Source organism: Tasmannia lanceolata, unplaced genomic scaffold (genome assembly GCF_043159265.1).
Source record: "Tasmannia lanceolata isolate RefF3 unplaced genomic scaffold, GAP_Taslan_0.1 ptg000036l, whole genome shotgun sequence".
NCBI classification, from domain to species: domain Eukaryota; kingdom Viridiplantae; phylum Streptophyta; class Magnoliopsida; order Canellales; family Winteraceae; genus Tasmannia; species Tasmannia lanceolata.
In genome coordinates, this window is record NW_027518713.1 from 3,021,561 (window position 1) to 3,043,628 (window position 22,068).

General features: G+C 40.8%; 1 protein-coding gene across 3 annotated transcripts; it reads left to right on the top strand.

Moving 5' to 3' along the window:
• The first annotated feature begins 7,225 nt into the window (after positions 1-7,225).
• On the top strand, positions 7,226-14,440 carry LOC143859726 (uncharacterized). 3 transcript variants are annotated; one of them, XM_077370377.1, is made up of 8 exons: positions 7,226-8,329; positions 8,441-8,573; positions 11,278-11,493; positions 11,609-11,764; positions 11,971-12,223; positions 12,320-12,717; positions 13,423-13,594; positions 13,704-13,893. In XM_077370377.1, exons 1-8 carry the CDS (start codon positions 7,302-7,304, stop codon positions 13,760-13,762), a joined length of 2,415 nt encoding a protein of 804 aa, XP_077226492.1. In that variant the 5' UTR covers positions 7,226-7,301; the 3' UTR covers positions 13,763-13,893. The 3 variants fall into 3 exon arrangements, with proteins under 3 accessions (XP_077226492.1, XP_077226493.1, XP_077226491.1); XM_077370378.1 differs by having other exon boundaries at positions 13,429-13,594; XM_077370376.1 differs by having other exon boundaries at positions 7,228-8,329; positions 13,478-13,594; positions 13,704-14,440.
• The last annotated feature ends 7,628 nt before the right edge of the window (positions 14,441-22,068 follow it).

A 22,068-nucleotide genomic window follows, 5' to 3' on the forward strand; every position in this document is an offset into this window, starting at 1 on the left:
GGCAACTTATGAGGAGTGAGAAATTAGGTTGCTAACAAGTTTTAACTCTTTTGAAAACTCAAACCCAATTTTGGAAATTAAGAGATCAACAATAAAGTTCAAGCACACAAGTTAAATCTAAAGTGCAAATGCAAAATAAAGAGCAAGAGTAAGAGAGATTGCACCCGAGATTTAAAGTGGTTCGGTCCTCCAAACGTGAGGCCTACTCCACTCCACCAACCAAACCCGTTGATGGCTTCACTATGTGATCTTCTTAAGTTCGGCGAAGATCGGTGCCAATTACAAATTCCGATTACCTTTAACCTTGGTGGCAATCTTCACCACGGAGAGTGGGCTACGCTTCTCCGAACACTCGCCCGATACAAGTTCTTGACTAAGAAAGAAAGAACAAAAAATTCCTCACAAGGGTTTACAAATTGTAGAAGATGTACAAATTGAGCCTATAGATCCAAATCCTAATCTTAGAGGATGAGAGGCATAATCAAGTTTGATTCACTCTTTGGATGTTCAAATGAAGTTTTAGAGTGTTAGGATTGATAATTTGAATGTTTGGAATGTCCATATATATAGGAAAAACCAAATATGACCGTTCAATGGCATTGTTGTAATTTCATGAAAAATCGCAACGGCTAAAAATCCGACCGTTGTAGTGTTCTCGGAGTTCCGAGAAAAAAATCTCGGAGTTCCGGGAATACTAACAGAAGTTGGGAAAAGTTTACTAGACCATTTCTCGGAGTTCCGAGAAGCCTATGAAGAGCAGATTTTCACTTCTGTTTTTAGGCTTCCAACTTAACACCAAGTTGGGATTGCTATGAGGGTTTCAAGGTGTTGGAACTCCACAAAGACAATCTCTTATATATTTAGGGTGTGTGTTTAATTACTTAATTATGCCTTTCAAAATTCTAAACTAGGATTGGATCTTAATACAATCTAATATAACTTTGATCTTCAATGGATTCTTCAAGTCTTCATTTGTCTTGGACTTCGATGTCTTTGGCCTTCATGATGTGGTCCAATGAGATCTTCTTGGCCTCAATCCAAGCAATGTTGTCTTAGCACCAATGTGATCTACAACTTAGACAATCAAACACATTAGTGATCATAAATCACTTGTGTATTGGAATCATCAAAATAAGATGGGAATGCCAAGGTGGAAACCATTGGGCTTACACTACTGGACCATTTCTCGGAGTTCCGAGAAGCCTAAAATCAGCAGACTTTTCTATTTTTGTTGCTATTTGACTTTGGGCTTTTGGAACTCAATTCTTATGATAATTTGGAATGTTATGAGGGTCCCAACATGTTGGTCCACCACATAACTATTCACTTAACCAATTAATTTTAATACGGGGAGTGTGGTTAGTTTTGAAAAATACATTTGAAAGATTTTGCCTTGACTTGGAAATCAAAGAGAGAGGATGTACAACAAATCTAAATATGGTTACGCTCCTCTTTGGTCTTGGTCTTCATAGATCTTCTATGGTGTGCTTGCATTGCTTGAGTATGTTGAGGTGAGCTCCACATTGATTGTTCTTCCAATGTGAGTTATCTCATGTGGTCTCTAGCTCCTTTGACTCTTGTGTGATACATCTTCAAGCATGACCAAGTGATGTAATGGTTCCTTCTATGATCACCCTACCTTATCACAATGCTTCAAGGCAAATTGATTAGTATTCAAGAACATAATCAATTATGTTTAGAATCATCAAAACAAGATAGGAGAGTAGACCCTTGTGCTTACACTTTTAGATCTTCTGCTCTGACCAGAGCAGCTCAACCCATCTAGCTATAAGAGCCTCATACTGCTTCGTTATTGGAGGTGTGGAAGCCAAAACGGATTGCATATTGAAGGATAAAACCTTCTGGGCCCTCATGGATTAAGCCCGCTCCACTTCCCTGTTTATTGGAGGACCCGTCCACATAAAGATTCCAAAGGCTGGTTGGATCTGTGAAGGTATTTTTGGTGCTCAGTTCGTGCCCCCAGGCATTTCTTCTTGTTCACCCAGGGCCCGTTCACGGGCTGGGGAAATCCGGGGTTCGTCAGATATTTCCAGTGGTATGGTGCATTCTACGACGAAGTCGGCCAATACCTGGGCTTTGATTGCGGGTCGTGGCTGATTCCAAATATCGAACTCGCTAAGCTCCATGGACCATTTCACCATCCGACCAGATGCTTCAAGTCTGTGCAAGGTTTGCCTCATGGTGAGTCTGTTAAGACTTTGATGGTGTGGGCCTGGAAATAAGGTCTCAGCTTCCGGGCGGCCGTAACCAAGGCGTAGGCTAACTTTTCTAGCTTTTGATATCTGGTTTTTGCGTTTCTGAGTACTTTGCTCACATAATATATAGGCTTATGAAAACCCCACTCTTGTCGCACCAGTACGGCTGAAACTCCTACCGGGTTGACCGCGAGGTATAGGATCAGTTCCTCCCCCGGTTCTGGCTTGGACAGTCGTGGGGGCGACGCGAGGTACTCTTTTAGTTGCTCGAATTCCTTCTGGCATTCCATCATCCAGGGAGCATTTTTTATTCCTTGAATGGCTTGGAGGAATGGGAGGCACTTCTCTGCTGACTTGGATACGAATCTTCCCAGCGCGGCTATCATTCCGGTGAGTTTCTGGATTTCTCTGATGGTGGTAGGCGGCGAAAGCTCCATTACTGCTCTAATTGTCTCGAGATTTGCCTCTATGCCTCGTTGGCTGACCATAAAGCCAAGAAATTTTCCAGCGGTGACTCCAAATGCACATTTGGTCGGATTTAGCTTCATTTTGTGGCCCCTCAGCACTTGAAAGGTCTCTTCGAGATCGGTGATGTGGTCTACTGCCTTTAAGCTTTTCACCAACATGTCATCCACGTAAACTTCCATATTGCAGCCTATCTGCTGCCTGAAGAGTTTGTTGACCAGTCTTTGGTATGTAGCCCCGACATTTTTGAGGCCGCAAGGCATTACTCGATAGCAGTATAGTCCCTGGTCCATCACGAAGGCTGTTTTTTGGTACGTCAGCCTCCTACATTCGGATTTGGTTGTTCCCTGAGAATGCGAAGCTTAAGAGCTCATGACCGGAGGTGGCATCTATGAGCTGGTCTATCTTCGGTAGGGGATAGCTATCTTTTGGGCAGGCCTTGTTGAGGTCGGTGAAGTCGATGTTGATCCTTCACTTTCCGCTGGCCTTTTTCACCATGACGACATTGGCCAACCCTGGATATTCAATTTTCCGAATGAAGTCGGCTTCAAGGAGCATTGCCACTTCTTCTCTGATGGCGGATTGTCTTTCTGGAGCAAAACATCTTCTCATATGTTTGACTGGCTTGCAGGCCGGATCTACGCAAAGTTTATGAACACTTACTTCAGGGTCAATTCCAAGCATGTCAGCGGGCGTCCATGTGAAGACATCCGCATTGTTCCTCAGGAATTTTATGAGCTCGTCGTGGAGCTAGTTTGTTAGGGACGAACCGATCTGTACAGTTTTTCCACCTTCCTGCTAATATAAAGGCACTTGCATGAGATCTTCAGCTGGTTCATTCATGGGCATCTGGGCCTCGTGTCTCAAGTCAAACATTTTGATGGGCATTTCTTTTGTGGTTCTTTTCCCTTTTAGTGTCGTTGCGTAGCATTCTCTAGACTCGATTTGATCTCCTCAAATCTCTCTGGCACCGCTTGGTGTTACGAATTTCATCTTCTGATGGTATACGAAGGCAATTGCCCTGAAGAGGTTCTGTCCTGGTCTCCCTAGGATGGCGTTGTAGGCCGAAGTGGCCTTCACCACCAAAAAATTGATCATCGCGGTGGCTTGGTGAGGTGCAGTTCCCACCAAGACTGGCAGTTCGATGGATCCTTCCACCCTAACAGGATTTCCTGCGAATCCGATCCGGTCGGAATCGAATGGTCTGAGCCGTTCGTCTCCGAGCATCATCCCCTTGGAGGCATGGTAGTAGAGGATGTCCGCTAAGCTGCCATTATCTACTAGTATCCTTTTTACTTCCCAGCTCATGGTGATGACCAATGCGTCGTCGTGGGGGAGAATTACCCAATCGAGATCTTTGCCTGAGAATGAGATCATATCGTCCACCTTTGCTCTCTTGCTGGATTCGTGTACAGTGCTGATCTGCCTGGCGTACGCTTTTCGACCAGAGGAGGAAGTTCCCCCAGCGGCAGGTCCGCCAGTATCGTGACGATGATTCCAGCAATGGGCTGATGAGGCTCTTGCCTTGGTGGGCTTTTAGGTGTTGGTGATCTATGCGCTAAAGTTTGTCTTGGACTACTTTTGTCCGGAGCATCTCGTGCCCGGGACTGCTTTTGCTTGTGGTCGTCCTCTTTTACAAATCTTCGAAGATACCCTCTGTTGAAGAGGAGCTCAATCTCCTCTTTGAGGTGCCTGCATTCGTTAGTATCATGGCCGTGATCTCTGTGGAATCGACACTACTTAGACTTGTCTCTTTTGTTTGCCTTAGTTAGCATTTTTTTCGGCCATCTCAGAAATTTTTCATCGCGAATGGTTGCTGGGATGTGACCTTGGCTGGCGTTCAACGGGGAATATTCTTCCTCACTACTCCAGGGACTCGTTTCTCTTCTTGGTTGCTTATCTTCCCTTCGGGGTCTCTGGGAGGACCCCTAATTGTTTTTCTCATCCTCAAGTTTTCTTTTCTCTTGTTGCTTCGGACCACTTGCGGGCCGAAGGGCCGCTACCATCTCCTCAATGGAGATGTATCTTTACATGGTCGTGATGAGGTCGGCCAGCGAGGTTGGGCCCTCCCGTGCTATTGCGCGTCTAAAGTCTTCAGAGTTGGCTCCGGAGAGCAGCGCGTTGACCGCTGCTGATGGGTCTAGGTTGGCTACTTGAAGCGCTTCCCTGTTGAACCTAATTACGAAGGCTTTCAGAGTCTCTCCACCTTCCTGTTTTAACGCCATGAGGGACGCAGCCGTCTTGCGAGGCCATCTGCTGCTCATAAAGTGTCTGATGAGATTGTCTCCCGATCGAGGACGGTTTCAGACGGGTATACCAATCCCTCGCTGTGCCTACCAGAGTGGTGGGGAAAGCTCGGCACAAGAAGCCATCAGACACTTCATGTAACAGCATCAATTTTTGAGCGTTTCTACGTGATCGACTGGGTCTGTGGTTCCGTCGTATTGGGGGACTGGAGGCATCTTAAACCCTCGAGGAGTAGGGGCGTTCAGGACCTTGTCTGTGAACGGGGCCGTGCTAGTGAAAGGCAATGATCCGGGGGCGTTGCAGCCCCTAGCCAGCTCTTCAATGCGGTGATCGAGCTCATCAAACTTCTTCTGAACCTGATCTTGCTTCTCCTCAGCTCCGACACTTTTTCTGGGTATCGCGCCCATTGCTGGGCTTGAAATTGAGTCTGACTGGCTGTCCGTGCTTTCTTGCTATGGTGACGCGCTTCGGGGCTGCGTCTGTGGCGGTGGTGCCTTGTCTGGCCGGGAGGGCCTCGTCGAGACCGGTGTCTGTGGGCAGACCTGGATTGGCTCTGCATATGGTGGTGGCGGGTGGATGCCGGGGGGAATCTCATTGTGCCGTGACGGCATCCTAGCCGGGCTGGGGTCACGTCTGTTAGGTGACCCAGGCTGTTCATTGTTTGTTGGAGTGTGTTGATGGGTTGAAGCTCCTCTTTGACCAGACGCCACTGCTGGGAGTTCTCGGCCCGGGAGGTTTTGAACTAAGGTCCTGTACTGTTCCGTTAGAGTGACCATTTGTTGGATCAAGGCCTGGTATTGGGTAGTGGTTGGTGCTGCGTCCTGGATGTGCGCAGTTGGTTGTGGTGAGAATCGCTCCTCTACCCTTGTGAGGATCACTACTTGAGAGGTTAATCGAGGAACTCTAGTGTTTCTCCTCGGAGCATGATGTGTGGCGTGGTTTGATCCGGCCCGGCCGCCTCTCCTTCCTACCATGTTTCTTTTTGGTATGGGATGGATTTTTGTCGGGTCCTACGGATGGGGCCAAATCTGTTACGGTCAAAAATTGGTAACCAGATAAGATAGTCCGAAGGAGGCGGTGGCGGTGAACTGATCGAATGGCTCAAAACGGTTAAGGGGTATTGCTAGTCCTGCACACGTAGAGCACTGTCAGAAGACCAACCCGGAGTCGTAGCTCCGGATAGGCCCTTCAACACTCAAGTCAATAATGGGCACAAATATTAAACTGAACTGAGACCATGAACAGTGAATTCTCGAGATTCGGACCCTTTCCTTGGGATTTTCACCAGCTAATTATAGTGGAGGGTTAAACAGAGCTTTACTGTTTTACCCCTCCCTTGCCAGGTGTCAATCTCTGGTTGGATATTGGCTTTGTTTTGCTCCCTTACCCTTGGGCTATTGCCAGCTTTTGATTGGGTGGAGTTACAACTACGCTTCTTACCCTTTGAGTGGCAATTACTTCAATGACCCTGTCTAGATGGTGCCTTCTGGTTCTGCCACGTGTTGAGGCGCGATTGGAGGACCTTTTTTGGACCGCCATCACCATGCATGTGTGAGACCCAACCATTTTTCTTCATATTTTGATGGCGTGGGTCCCACAAGCTCCATCCAACCCATGCATAAGGGTGTGGCCCACCATTTTACACCTCATGTTTTGACAGGTGGGTCCCACCAACTCTACTAAAATTCGTGCATGAGTGGGACCCACCATTTTTCTTCATACTTTGGTAGGGTGGGGCCCATTATTTTACACCGATGCATGGCATGAGCCAAGATGCTATGTCCTCCGTATGAACACCATTTAAAATGAAAGGGTTCGTCAAGGATGGCAAGATGCATGGATCTTTAAAATTTCAGAAGAATGGGTAGATGCAAGCTGTGCAATGACCAGTGCTACAAACCATGACTCGGTGCATTGCACCAAAAGAACAGAACAGTTCAAAAACTCCACAAATCATGTTTTGACAGGTGGGTCCCACCAAGTCTACTAAAATTCGTGCATGAGTGGGACCCACCATTTTTCTTCATACTTTGGTAGGGTGGGGCCTATTATTTTACACTCATGCATAGCATGAGCCAAGATGCTATGTCCTCCGTATGAACACCATTTAAAATGAAAGGGTTCGTCAAGTATGGCAAGATGCATGGATCTTTAAAATTTCAGAAGAATGGGTAGATGCAAGCTGTGCAATGACCAGTGCTACAAATCATGACTAGGTGCATTGCACCAAAAGAACAGAACAGTTCAAAAACTCCAAAAATAATAGTCTTGTGTGATATTCAAAGAAGGAAACAGTAAACGCACCCCTTTTCAACGTGATCGTGTAAAAGTTTTCCACAAAGTTCTAAGAAAAATCCAACATCTTTTAATCAAATGGCTAGCTGTGAGATTCAATGGGCCATGCATTTCTCCAACCAAAACATGCCATCTCTCAAAGTTTCTAAGAAACATCACCAACACATCAACAATCCATTCCCTCCTAACCCAAAATCCCTCCCTTTTGTCCATGGAAACCTTTTCCCCAATTTTCGAACACTCCCTGAACAACAGACTTTCCAAATTGGGAAGGATTTCCAGCTTGATTGGACCTCTAAAAATGGTGGGTGTCTTTCCATTTCCCACCAATCTCCACCCTATAGAACCATCTGGTCTACAATCCCAGGACAAGCTTTTGTTTCTGCAGCATTTGTAGAAACTGAGTTTGAGGAAAGCAGAGGCTCTTTTGTTGTAAAAGATAAAGCTATTCATTTCATGTGTAAGAATCAATCCATTGAGGAAATAAGAATGCTACATAATGATTTCTTATTTGAGGAGGAGAAAACTATATTTTCAGAGCAAATTAAGGATGCCAAGATCCCTGTTTTGCTGATAACTGGTTGGGTTTTCAGTAGGAGGAAGCTTAAAAAAACCATAGATGGAAATGTAGATCTAGAGATAAAGAAATTTAAATATGGGAGGCTAGGGAGACTTTCCATTGCTGCAAGATATTGGGTTTTGCTGGATCAGAAAAACAATAGTCAAGTTGGGTTTCAACTCAAGTTTGGAAAACCCAACCTACAATTGAAACCAGCTTTTCCAAGAGCTCTTAGAACTTTCCACAGTACTCTAAGGCGGAAAATGGGTTGGTCTTGGTGGCAGCGTCCTGATTGGCTCTCAAAGCGTCGAGGCTTTTCCCAATTATCATTGGAGGAGGATGGAGAGGAGAAGATTACAGAATTTTCGAAGTTCAATAGGGTGTTTATCACGTATTCGAGCGACGAAGATGAGAGGTTTTATGGATTTGGAGAGCAGTTTTCTCATATGGAATTTAAAGGGAGAAGGGTACCCATATTTGTGCAAGAGCAAGGTATTGGAAGGGGAGATCAACCTGTTACTTTAGTAGCTAATTTGGTTAGTTACAGGTAAATTAATCCAACAGCTTAATTTCATGAATTTTAATTTGTTTATCTAGCCATTGCTGATTCTGGTCATAGCACATGGAAAACTTCTGTAATTTGAAAAGAATTTTGCAGGTCTGGGGGTGATCAAAGTACAACGTATGCTCCTTCTCCATTCTATATGACATCAAAGATGAGGTCTCTTTATCTTGAAGGATACAGCTATTCTGTTTTCGATCTAACAAAACCTGATAGAGTACAGATTCAGGTAATCCATTATAGCAACTGCGTCATTATTTCTGGCTTCCTTTTGATCTTTTCGTGTCCATTTTTTTCTGTAGAAGAGATGATTTAAGATTAGGTAATAGTTAGATGTTAGAAGAGAGCATTAGTTTGATTACTCTAGTGTTTCTTCTAGTTGCACAATCAATGAAGGTCTTTGAATCATACTTTCATATACTATTCCATTTTGCTGCCGCGGTCTGATCTTTCAATACAACATGGATGACCTCATATTTTACCTCGCATTTAATCAAGAAAATTTTTCGTGGGATGAATGATATGGACATCAAATGTGTCATCAGACTGTTAATTGCTTATAGAGAACAAATTACTTGGAAGGGTTTTATATGGGTGCAGAAACTAATGTAACATTCTATATTAGTAACAGCATTCAATGGAAAACCGTGGCAAAGAAGGGTAGCCTGATTTGGAGTGTTTCCTCCTCTTGGGCTTTTATTATGTCTTGGAGTGTTTCCTCCTCTTGGGCTTTTATTATGGACTTCCTCTACGATGATATATTTTTTATGATGCAATTTTCTCTCTGGGAATTGGTTTTTTATTTGGAATGGTAGCCAAGAGTTTATTGAAAAAGAAAAGACCAGGACGACAAAGGGAAAGTAAACAACGTAAAGCATTGCTAGTGACAACAAAAAACGGCAGTCTCTCATCGAGGGAGAGTGTCAAGCAAAGCCAAGGATTCCTTAAAGACATCGTCTCTAGCAAGACTATCTGCCTCCTTATTGGCAGAGAGACGCATATGCTAACACCATAGAGAGTAATCCATTCCAATCAAAGATCTCATCAAGCAACCTATCAAACCTCCAGGAGAGGGGGGGGGGGGGGGGTGTGTGGGTTGAGAGCCATTAAGCCAACGTATGACATTCAAGGAATCCCCTTCGACCACCACCTAATCCAGGCCATCTCTAATCAACAATTTCATCCCTTGGTGAGCTGCACGCACCTCTGCTATTGTTGCGTCCGCCACACCAATGGGGCCCGCAAAGGACCAAATCACCTCCTCAAACTCATTTTTCAGGATCACTCCTACTCCGTCGGGGCCATAATTCCCCAAACAAGAGCCTTCAAAATTGAATCTCGTGAAACTCGGCGCTGGGGCCATCCATTCCTGCACTAGTTGTTGCCTAGACTCCATACTACTACACACTTCTCTCTACCCTTCCTATTAGTCGAAGGTGGATACAAATTTGACTTCACACATGCGATCGACAAAGCGATGAATTTGGCGAAAAGGTATGCTGAACCTTTTGAGATCCCTTTGAAAATCCTTGTGTTTCTTTCTTTCTGAATCACCCATATCATTGCTAGAAAAGACACATTCTATAGGATTTACCCTTTTTTCTTCCATGAGACGGTGCCCCATCCCTGAAGATCAATAAGTTTAGCGAGGAAAACCCATTCGATGTCAGGTCTACTCAGATGTTTGATCCAAATCTCTCTAGAAACTTTGCAATGCATAAGTGGTCCACCGATTCTTCCGCCGCTATACATAAAGCACAGTGGTCAATGATGAGAACCCCCCTTTTTCGCAGAAAGTCCACCGTCTGAATCCTTTCGAGTAAAGCTCACCACCAAAGGTGCATACCCTTGGCGGGGCCTAGATTGACCACACTCTTGCTAATTTTATTTATTTATTTATTGCTTCATTACATGCAAAAGATTTTATTTGCTGTGGTAACTAAAATTGCTGGAGTGATACTTGTTGTTGTGAATCTAGAAAGCTGTGAAAGACTTTTGAATCAAGCCAAGAGTGTCATGATCAAGCTAAACTTCTTATTTTTTTTTGACAAAGCAAGATAGATGATAATGATCTGAGAAATCAAATATCCGATAATTGAGGAGATATGAAATGGAAAGTGGCATTGGATCTGCTAGAAGTCCAGAGGTCTTGAGGATTTGGCGTAACTCCCAAGATAGATGTACTGCTTCTGCCCAATTCTTCGGTGGGTGAGTTTTCTCCTATAAGAAAAAGGAGAGGAAAAAGAAAAGTACTCCATTGATAATTTGAGATTTTGCCCCCTTTTTGTCATGGTGGTTGTTCTTGGAGAAAGAAAAATTTTTTGAATGAGGGAGAAAGAGAGAAAAATAAGAGCAAATTTCTTAAATGGAAAGGCAAGTTGTTTCACATGTTGGTACTTGATAGCAGAAAATTGCCCAACCCTTGGTGTATCCCTTCTTCCACCTCTCCCTCTTTCACTGGTCTCAGTTTTTCTTCTTGGGTGCAACTCAAATTTCTTTTCTTTTATCTTATAGGTGCAGAATAGTGATCCTATCCGGTGAGCTACTTATTAGAAACCAAAAGGAGGGCTAGATTCAACACAAGTACTGCGTTGTGATAACCCTACCAGTGCTATTGCTTTTGTTGCAACTGATAACTTGCTACAGTGATGCTATTACTGTAAATTTTATCTATTTATGATATTATGCTTATCTTTATGGAACAAAAAGTGGAAATTGCATCCGCTAATTTCATCCACAAACAAGGTAGTGGGCCTTAATGACTTCGTTTTCAGGGTGCTTTTGACATGGTTTCCTTCAACTCCATTCTTTCTTCTTACTGTACAGTTTGCATGCTGCATATTACCTTAGTCATGCTAGCAAAGGGCCCGTGATGGTCAATTTCATAAAATCCTCACAATTTCACATCTGCTGGTGTTGATTATTGCTTGCAGTTATACAGTGACTCCGCTGAAGGTAGGATATTGCATGGGAATTCTCCAGTAGAGCTACTTGAACAGTACACTGAAGCGATTGGGAGACCCAAAGAGCTCCCAAAGTGGATAATATCTGGCGCTGTTGTTGGAATGCAAGGTGGCACAGATGTTGTCCGGCACATTTGGGACCAATTAAAGAACTATGATGTGCCTATTTCTGCATTCTGGTTACAGGTGACTTATCGTAATTGTACATAAACTGAGATTCAAGCAATCTTATGTGTGTATTTAAATATAGTCTTTGTAAGTGCATGTGTCTCAATGTCAAAATCTGGTTATGGTTGTGTAGGATTGGGTGGGGCAGAGGAAAACAATAATTGGCTCACAACTTTGGTGGAATTGGGAAGTGGACACAGCTGAATATCCAGGATGGCCACAGTTAGTAGAAGACCTTCAAGCTCATGGCATCAGAATGATGGCTTACTGCAATCCCTGCCTCGTTCCGGTATATATGATTTTGTTCTGCTTCATTGATGTCGATGGGAAGATATTGAATTAGAAAAAATGAATTCCATAGTGTAAAGAAGAACAAAAGAAAGAAACCATGCAGTAGATGATAATTTACACTAAATTAAAATCTTCTTGCCAGCATTTTCACCATTGTACCATTCAGAAACAAAAGAAATAAATCACTGTTGCACTTAATTGCAGACGGGTGACATGACGAACAAGAAAAGGAACCGCTTTGAGGAGGCAAACAAGCTAGGCATCTTAGTGAAAGACAGAAGTGGAAAAACATACATGATACCAAATACAAGTTTTGATGTGGGAATGTTGGACTTCACACACCCTTCTGCTAGCAGTTGGTTCAAACAGATCTTACGTGAAATGGTCGATAGTGGCATAAGGGGTTGGATGGCGGATTTCAGCGAAGGGCTACCATTAGATGCCACCCTTTTTTCAGGTATACAATTATAGCTCTTCCTTTTTTGGATTAATGAATAATTTAACCCCAAGCTTCAGTAAAGGAACTAACTAGAGGGGACTCTTTGCTGGTTAGGCGAAGATCCAGTTTCTGCTCACAATAGGTACCCTGAACTATGGGCTAAAGTAAACAGAGAGTTTGTTGATGAGTGGAGATCAACACATCATGCAGAGGGGGGAGATTCTGAAGAAGAGTTGGTTTTCTTTATGAGGGCTGGGTTCAGGGACAGCCCTAAATGGGTGACATTGTTTTGGGAAGGTGACCAGATGGTAAGTTGGCAAAAGAATGATGGGATAAAGAGTGCGGTTGGAGGCTTGCTCAGTAGTGGGCTCTCTGGGTATGCATTTAATCATAGTGACATTGGGGGCTACTGTTCGGTGAACATACCCTTCATTAGGTATCACAGAGGTGAAGAGCTACTCCTCCGTTGGATGGAGCTAAATGCATTCAACACAGTTTACCGGACTCATGAAGTAAGTTAAACCTGCCTCATCATTAGGCTTATTTATTATGACTTCATTCTCAGCTTTGGGATAATAGGGTGGATTGGTAATGGTGTTCCTCATAATCTTGGAACCTGTTTGAATGAGTTATCATCAAATCAATGTTTTTATAATTATGTTACAAGTGCCATCATATATTATTGGTATGCTTTTGTCCATACCCAGTTTCTCCTTATGTTTATTTCACTCTCATAGACTTCCTTTTACTTCTTAGAACAAAAGAAGTTGCATTTTTGGAGATTTAGCAATAAGATCCAAATTCAATCCATGAAAACAATGGGCCATCCATAAAACCCGTGGCATCAGAGATTAGGCGTTGCCTTAATCAATACTACCTGAACTAGATTTAGCTGGGAGCATAATGAATGAAAAACATTATCTACAATGACCCGTGATTTTATGACACTGGGTGTTCTTTCACTAACATTTTTTTCCATCAAGAACGTTTTATCATACTCTTTGACATCCGAATTTGGAGTACCCTAATTTCACATGATTCACGGGGTTCAACAAGTAATAATAATCACTCCTAGTTAAGATTTACGATACACATGTCAAATGCATTTTATGAACTACATGACTTTGATGCCTACTGCCAGATAGTACTATCATAATTTCCATTTAAAACTTAAAATTGATGCTAGAGAGGCCAATTACCATGCTCTGACCCATCAGTTTCAGAAATTGTTCCCTGCTGATATGCGCTACTGCTGTCAATTCGTGGGCACAGGGAAACAATCCATCATCGAACTTCCAGTTCTATTCAAACAACCGTACCTTATCGCATTTTTCCCGCTTTGCGAAGGTATACCAGGCCTGGGAGTTCTACAGAATCCAACTTGTGAAGGTACTTATTTATGTTTTTCCTCCAAAAGCTATATCTAAGTTTCAGATGCAAATGATGTTTCCCACCACGGCCTTATTATGTTTTTTTTTTTTGCACTCTTGGAATGCAGGAAGCTTCTCAGAAAGGCCTGCCCATTTGTCGGCATCTGTTTCTCCACTTTCCAGATGATGAGCATGTCCACAGCTTAACGTTTCAGCAGTTCTTGGTTGGTACAGAGATCCTAGTGGTGCCTGTCCTAGATAAAGGTAAGAAGGAAGTTAAGGCCTATTTCCCATTGACAGGAGGATGTTCTTGGAAACATATTTGGACAGGAAAATTATTTGGTAAACCAACAACTGATTTTGGCTATAAACGACAAGGATTTGAAGCTTGGGTTGAAGCTCCCATAGGCTACCCTGCTGTATTTGTAAAGTATGGTTCCCTTATAGGAGAGACCTTTTTGAAGAACCTAAAATCTCTCCATATTCTTTAATTTGAAGTTCTTACTGAAGCCTGACATGATAGTTCCTGTAAATCATCGATGTGTTTTAGCATCTTTGTAATTCGATTTTCAGCACGAGCTATTGCCTTCAAATATGGACAGGCCCAGATTTCTGAACGAGCTTCCATTAAAATTGAGTTTCAAGGAGTTGAAGGTGCAAGCCTGTTGCAGGGTAAAATGTGCGAGAGGCTGGGGTGATCAAATGTAGCTGTATTGACTCTGATCAATTAGGACATTTGTATCAGTATGCATAGTTGTCAGCCCGTGACTCGACTCGAATAGTGACTTGTAGGAGTTTTTAACAAGAACAAAAATTTAGTTGAAAAAATTATAGTTATATATCAAATGACAGATTTGTGAAGGTTTATACACGTCCATTTTACCTCCACAAATCGTAGGGTTGGGATGATCATGGAGCTGATTTTTTGCAGACACCCTATCTATGTGAGAGCCAATCAAATGAATGGTTTGGATCACCCAAACAATATGCCTTCCACTGTATTTTAAGCTAGTGTGTAGATAACTTATCTACACTTGTGTGTAGAAACCCTTTTCTCATATATATATATATATATATATATATATATATATATATATATATATAAAAGCTAGTAAAAAAACCCGTACGATGCCCGGGCCGACAAAGAAATGTACAGACCACATCATAGGTTGATCGAAACCGTCCATGTGATGGAACACAACATCAATAGGTTGTGCCCGTAAAATCATTTCCATAGGCTGACCCTAGCCCTCCAATCTATAGAGGTTTTCATAATATGTTGTTCCTCTTAAGGTGCCCAGAATTCGTAAATATTTTTAAAGGTGTCATGAATTCGTAATATCCTCAAACAATTTATAAGGCAAAGTAGTTTTTTCGTAATTGTCATTTCAATACCTCTTCTTTGTAGTTATTTCCATAATTATCATATACAGGTACCCATTTTGGTACTTTTTCCCGTAATTTTGCGACTTTCAAGCACTTTGCTAGTAATGTTCCTCAAAACTTTAGTACCTAATGATTATTATTGCTAGCTTCTTTCGGTACTTATTATTGCTAGCCACCTTTCAAGAAATAGTATTTCAGTGCGGTTTTCACCACGTCTAATAAGACAAATCTCTGAACACATACAATTTCAAAGGATGAGCGAGACGTAGTCTTTGGAGAAGGTGGCTAGCAAATAATGATTTGCTTTTTCAAATAATTCCGAAACTGGGTAGGATTGAAATTATGTGGCTTTAGTGGGTGCCTTTGTTAAAAAGCATAAAGGAGGGGTAGGATTGAAAATATCTGGGTTGAATGGGTGCCTTTGTTAAAAAAAGTAAAAAAAAGTGATGTGTAATTCTCACAGATTTTTGGAGAAATTCAAATAATTCCCTTAGTTTCCCTTAGTTTCCCACTATATATACTAGTGGGATACCCCGTGCGATGCACGGGGAGTGGGAAAACATTATATTTAGATTCTCATGATAAACAATAGAGAAACTGCATATTACGGAAAAACCATATAGATCGGAGGGTTGCGATCATCCCATCGAAATGATTTTGGGGGCACAACCTATTTGTGTCGCGGCCCATCAAATGGACGGCTTGGATCATCCTATGGCGTTGACCGCAAACTTAATTTGAAAAATCTGGGTGGGGCCTACAATTTGGCCTTAATCTTAATGCACGACCCACACCATAGGATGATCGAAACCATTCATTTGATGGGCCAGAATGTAAATAGGTCGTGCCCCAAAAATCATTTCCATTGGATGATCACAACTCTCCAATCTATAGAGGTTTCCATATTATGCAGTTTTTCTTTAGATCGGAGGGCTATGATTATCAAATGGAGGGTTTGGATCATGGGGCGGTGCGTACAATGCACTTTGGAAAATAAAGGTGGGGCCTACCTCGTTCAAAGATTTGAAGAAATTATTTTTTGGGCCTACCAACTATGGGGGATAGATCAATGCAAAGATTTGAAGAAATTAATTTCTCGGCCCATCAAAAAGATTTTGAAAAGTATTGGAGGGTTTGACCCGACCCGTAAGGGTCCGGGTGACAGGGCCAGGTCAAAATGACCAGAGGAAATTTACGGGTCACGAATCTTGGACCCGTACCCGGCCCAAGAACTGTACGGACCACATCACAAGTTGATCCAAACCGTCCATGTGTTGGAACACAACATCCACAGGTTGTGCCCCAGAAATCATTTCCATACGCTGATCCTAGCCGTCCAATCGATAGAGGTTTCCATAATATGTTGTTCCTCTTATATCGGATGGTTAAGATCACTCTATAGATTTTTTATTATAAAAGCATAAAGGAGGGGGGTAAGATTGAAATTATGTGGCTTTCATGGGTGCCTTTGTTAAAAAGCATAAAGGAGGGGGTAGGATTGAAATTAAGTTGCTTTAATGGGTGCCTTTGTTAGAAAGCATAAAGGAGGCGGTAGGATTGTAAATATGTGGGTTGAATGGGTGCCTTTGTTAAAAAAAGTCAAAAAAAGTGATATGTAATTCCCACAGATTTTTGGGAGAATTGAAATAATTCCATTAGTTTCCATTCTTCTTCTCTCTCTCTCTCTCTCTATATATATATATATATATATATGAGAAAACTGTTGGTGTTTTTTGGTGCGCTTAAGTTGTTATAACGCCTGCCATTTGTTTAAATGTTTGGGTCTCGCTGAGTCCCGCTTAAGCACACCAATGGGAGGCGTTATAACAACTTAAGTGTACCAAAAAATGGTGCGCTTAAGCTCACCAACAGTTTTCTATATATATATATTTATATATATATAAATGACAAGGGTTCCTGCACTCGAGCGCAGATAGCTTATCTGAGCTCGAGTGCTGGAAACAGGGGTGGGGCCACATTGGGGGGGGGGGTGATCCTAAGCACTCATTTGACAGGCCTCATCATGGATGGGGGGTGTACCAAAAATCAGCTCCATTGGACCCTCTTAGGGTGTCCATTTGTGGGGGAGAAAATGGACAGATACTGTTTGTCCACAAATCTGCCCATTTTTCACCCCACAAATGGACACCCTATGGTGATCCAATGGAGCTGATTTTTTGTGGACACCATGAAAAGGGCCCATCAAATGAATGCTTTGGATCCCCCCCAATGTGGCCCACCCATGTTTCTGTGCTCGAGCGCAAATAAGCTTATCTGCGCTCGAGGGCAGGAGCCCTTTACTCTCTCTCTCTCTCTCTCTCTCTCTATATATATATATATATATATATATATATATATATATGAGGAAAGTGTAGCTACTCAATCGAGTAGCTAACTGAGCTACTCTTTCGGCTTAAAATATAGTGGGCTCACAGTGTTTGGGTGATCCAAACCATTCATTTGATAGGCCCTCACATAGATAGGGTGTGCTAACAAACCATAAGCTTATCTGTGTAGATGCTTACAAACCATTTCCTCACACACACACACACACGCACACACACATATATATATATATATATATATATATATATAGAGAGAGAGAGAGAGAGAGAGGAAAGTGAAGATACACCGCCGGCTTAAAATACAATGGGCCCACATTGTTTGGGTGATGCAAACCATTCATTTCATGGGCCCTCACATATATAAGTTCTGCCCCAAAAATCAGCTCCATAGGATCATCCTAACCCTACGATTTGTGGAGGAAAAAATGAACGTGTAAAAACCTTCACAAATCTGTCCATTTTTGCCTCCACAGTTTGAAGGGTTGGGATGATCCTACTTAGCTGATTTTTTGGGCACACCCTATCAATGTGAGGGCCTATCAAATGAATGGTTTGGATCACCAAAACAATGTGGGCCCATTGTATTTTAAGCCGGCGGTGTAGCTTCACTTTCCTCATACATATATATATATATATATATATATATATAGAGAGAGAGAGAGAGAGAGAGGAAATGGTTTGTGAGCAACTGCACGGATAAGCTTATCTGAGCAGAGCTCACAAACCATAGGGGGCCCACATTTTCGGGGTGATACTTGCAGACACCCCGATTTTGCTACGCTTTAAAAAAGCGAAAGGTTTGTTTGGTCTGTGTCAGTCATCTACATTAGGTTAGGCATTTTTGCATTTTATGGTGAATTTCACCTCGTTCTAGGTATTTTAGTGTTGATTCACCATTCCGAAGGTCTCTAGGAGGTTCCATTAGTCTCTAGTTGATGGTATCTTATGTTTCCAATCGAGTGTGAAAACCTGCTATTTTTAGAATCTCTCAGGATTTCTATCTCTTTTGGAAATTTTGTATCCTGGGGGTATTTTGGGTATTTTCAAGCTAGCCCGAATGGTCTTGATTGACGTTATCCTTCATACTTTCTATTTTTGAAAATTCCCCTCGCATACTTGCTATTTTTAACTTCACCCTTAAAGGGGTATTCCGGTTTGAGGGCATTTTGGTCACTTTTTTATATTTGTTGATCAAACGAGGTTATTTGGGCAAAAATAATTTTTCCAAGGGGTGAATGAGGTTAGGCCATGTGTGTAGGACCTACCATATGCATCACATGGTGTGGGCCCATCATTACAAATTTTGAATTATTCTTTGAAATTGGTTGGACTTCATAAAAGATGAGAAAGAGAAACGGCTAATATGATCAGATCATTAAAATGGCTATAACGTTTTAACCACTAGTCCAAAAAAATCATATTTGTACTTGTTGGAAACGTCTCGAGAAGGGCTATAACTTTCTAGTTTACAACTTCTTGTGATTCTTCCACGAAATAAGTACAAAACGAGCTTTAAAATCAGGTAATGCCATTTGGATGGGAATTTCATCCTACTAAAATTGTCATAACTCTTCAACCGATTGGCTAGGGCTACAACTTTTGGTAATTCTTCCACTAAATAGGTAAAAACTGAGCTCCAACGTTAGGCAGTCCATTTTGGACGAGAATATTTCATGAAATGGTGTGTTTCCCATATGTGAAAGCTTCTAGAATAATCTTGAAAGATCTCTTTTGGGATACTCAGAATGGAATTCATGCTTAGCAAAGAATCCTAATTAGAAAACAACTCTATTTTAGAAAGTAAAGGAAAGAAAGAAAGAGAAAAATACTGGAAACTTACTAAATATGGAGTCCTCACAAAGGAAACTTCTTATTCAGTTCAAACTCTTGATTTTCTATATAAATAGCACACCAAACCCAAGATGAGGAGCTTACAAAAATGTCCAACTTGGCCTCCTTCTTGAAAAAATATCCCATCTTGATTGGGGTGTGGAGATCATCTTCCACACTTCATCTTCTTCAAAGTTCCATATTATTTCTTCCATCCTTCTTCTAAATTCAATATATTGGCGATTATTGGATTGTTCTTCAGGATTTTTTTAGCTTTTATAAGGGTGTGACAAAGCGAATATCCCGGATATACGCACCCTAGAGACAAGAAAAGCGATCAACGGTTAGTATTCATCTCTCATGTAAACTAGGAACTAGAAAAGCATGTTAGATTAGATTTTTGGTTTTCTTTGGTTCCATGATGCATATGGATGTGTTTCTAATTGAATTTTTGATATGATCTAATATGGATCATATTATTTTTAAATCCAAATTATTGCTGAAAAATTAGTTTTTCTTGATTTAAGATCAATTTTTTTTCAAATATCTTTCGATATGGGTTTAAACTCGATTTTCAAAGCAAGTGGTTTGAATCAATGGTTTTCTTCAAACCCGATTTTTCTGAGTTTAAAATATAGTGAAAAACTTCTGAAAACCTAAATTTTCAGCCAAGTTTGATTTATTTTGATGCCAATTTCGCTCTTAGAGCAATTGCCCAGAAAAGAGGGATTTTTCGAAGAGAAAAATCAAATATATAGTAAAACAAGTTAGAATTGGCTGACATTTTGACTCCAGTAGTTTTTTATTATTTCTAGATCACTCAAAATTTTTTGAGATTTTTTATTTAATTTATTACCTTTAAAACTTATTTTAAAATTGAGTAAATTATTAAAAAAACCCAAACGAATTCGAAAAGCGACAAAACTTTCCAAATCAATATCTTAAATATATTTGAAGGTTTTTATGAAAAAAAAATTGAGTTTTCAAAAATCTACTTATCTTTAAAGGCTAAAATTTGGAGGAAAAATAATTTGATTCATAGTTGATCATCTGTAAATTTTTCATGATTTTAGGATTACAGTAATTATTTATTTTTTATTTTTCTTTCAAAATAGCCAGATTTTGTTAGATTTTATTTTTCTTTCAAAATAGCTAGATTTTCTATCAAAATAGTAAAATTTGATGAAATTTTTACAGTAGGATTTTAATATTATTATTAAATGATGTTTTTAATGTTAACAACCTTGCGTGAGTTTGATTAAATCATTAAAAATTGAATTGAATTCCAAAAATCGTAAAAAATTTCAGAATATCTTAAATTTCTAGTATGTATGTAATCCATAAGCCACTTAAATAGAAACCCTAAAAATCAATAACTTCCTTCACAAAGTACTAATCTGGCCTAAATTTTGAGAAAATCATTAAAAATTGAATTTTATGCTAAATATCATGAAAATTTTGCAGAATATTATAATTTTCCAGAAGGCGTGGAATTCTTAAGTGGCTGAAACAGAAACTTTAGGAATCATTAATCTCATTTGAAAACTTGTTAGTCTAGATGCAAAGATTGTGTTCATAATCGTATCATAATTGTAATCAATTTTTAACAGTTTAAGCATTTAAATTATAATATATTGTTGGCTCCGGGGTCGTTGTCCATGGAAATCCTGAGAATATGCCAGGCAATAATATGTTATAACTTAAGTGACAAATTGTATAAGGATGGAAAGCACGATTCCCTTCCATGAATGCAATCTAAGCACGGCCTTAGAGCCCTAGATTTTTTTCAAATTCTAGGTATTAGGAAACCTTAAAGAACTGAAAAATCAGCAACTTAATGAATTGAGTTGGATTAATCCATGTTCAAGCTGTTTTTGGAACCGTTAGATTGCGGTATCATCTCGTAGGAACCCTTAAAGCTGATTAGAAATACTTACGTCGTGTTATGTTCTAGGTTTTAGGGTGTTCGAGAGTTAGGAGTCCAGCTTCATCACGACTGGTTGCTATTGATTGCAACTGAGTCTTAGACTAGTTTCACTAGTTAACCCTTTTCTTTAGGACAAGCCTAGTTAACCTATGATGTAAGACCCACTTGCATTAGTTCATGGAACGTTTTGCACATTAGATAGGACCATATAGCATCTTAGATGGAATCCTAGGATAATAAAAGTCATTCAACTTGAATTAAATAAATTTTCTTAAACTGTTGAAACAGTCATTTCCAGTCTAGATCGGTGTCTTAGATGTCCTAGGCATGTAGCTTACTCTAGGCTACTGAATTACGTCGACTTTGATCCCAGTGAGGCTTGGGTACGTAGGCAGCTTGGATATTTGGATGTCATTCGTTGCACGAGTCAGCCTTACACACTTCAGTAGGGTTTTTAGGGTTTTATTTTGTTTATTTCTTTATCATTTTCAAATCCTAAATTAAATTGATTAAATCACATGGGATTTTTTCAAAATTAGAATTTAGGAGGACTTTCACATAGATTGAATCTGAACAAATCAAGAAACTTAAAAGACATATCTAGGAATCACATCGAAATTAGATTATCTTGGATACATGTCCCGTAGTTTGCACATTAAGAGAGTTTAAATGAGCCATTTTAAAGAAATTTAAATGAGTTATTCGTTGGAATTGAAGACCGGATTATCGGGCAAGAATGATGCATATGGTGGTAATCAGCCATACCTTACCATTCTCGTAATCAGGTAACGAATCTAGATTTCTGGGATCGCAGATTATTGCAGTGTCACTTATGGGTCCTAGGTCATTTACCTAGGTGGCGACTCTGGTTATTCTCTTTTGTGTGAAATTCGAATTTCTTTTGTTTTCCCAAGTTCACGGAAAAGATGATACATATCAATAATCAAAAGCAAACGTCATTCGCGTAGGTACGAGAGACCGAAAGAGGGAGGTGGGTCGTGTCCC

Excerpts from the sequence above, each read along its gene's own strand:
- LOC143859726 (XM_077370376.1), top strand. The coding sequence starts at position 7,302 with ATGGCTAGCTGTGAGATTCAATGGGCCATGCATTTCTCCAACCAAAAC. Across the intron at positions 8,574-11,277 it reads CTGATAGAGTACAGATTCAG|TTATACAGTGACTCCGCTGA; the intron begins GTAATCCATTAT and ends TATTGCTTGCAG. Across the intron at positions 13,595-13,703 it reads ACAGAATCCAACTTGTGAAG|GAAGCTTCTCAGAAAGGCCT; the intron begins GTACTTATTTAT and ends CTTGGAATGCAG.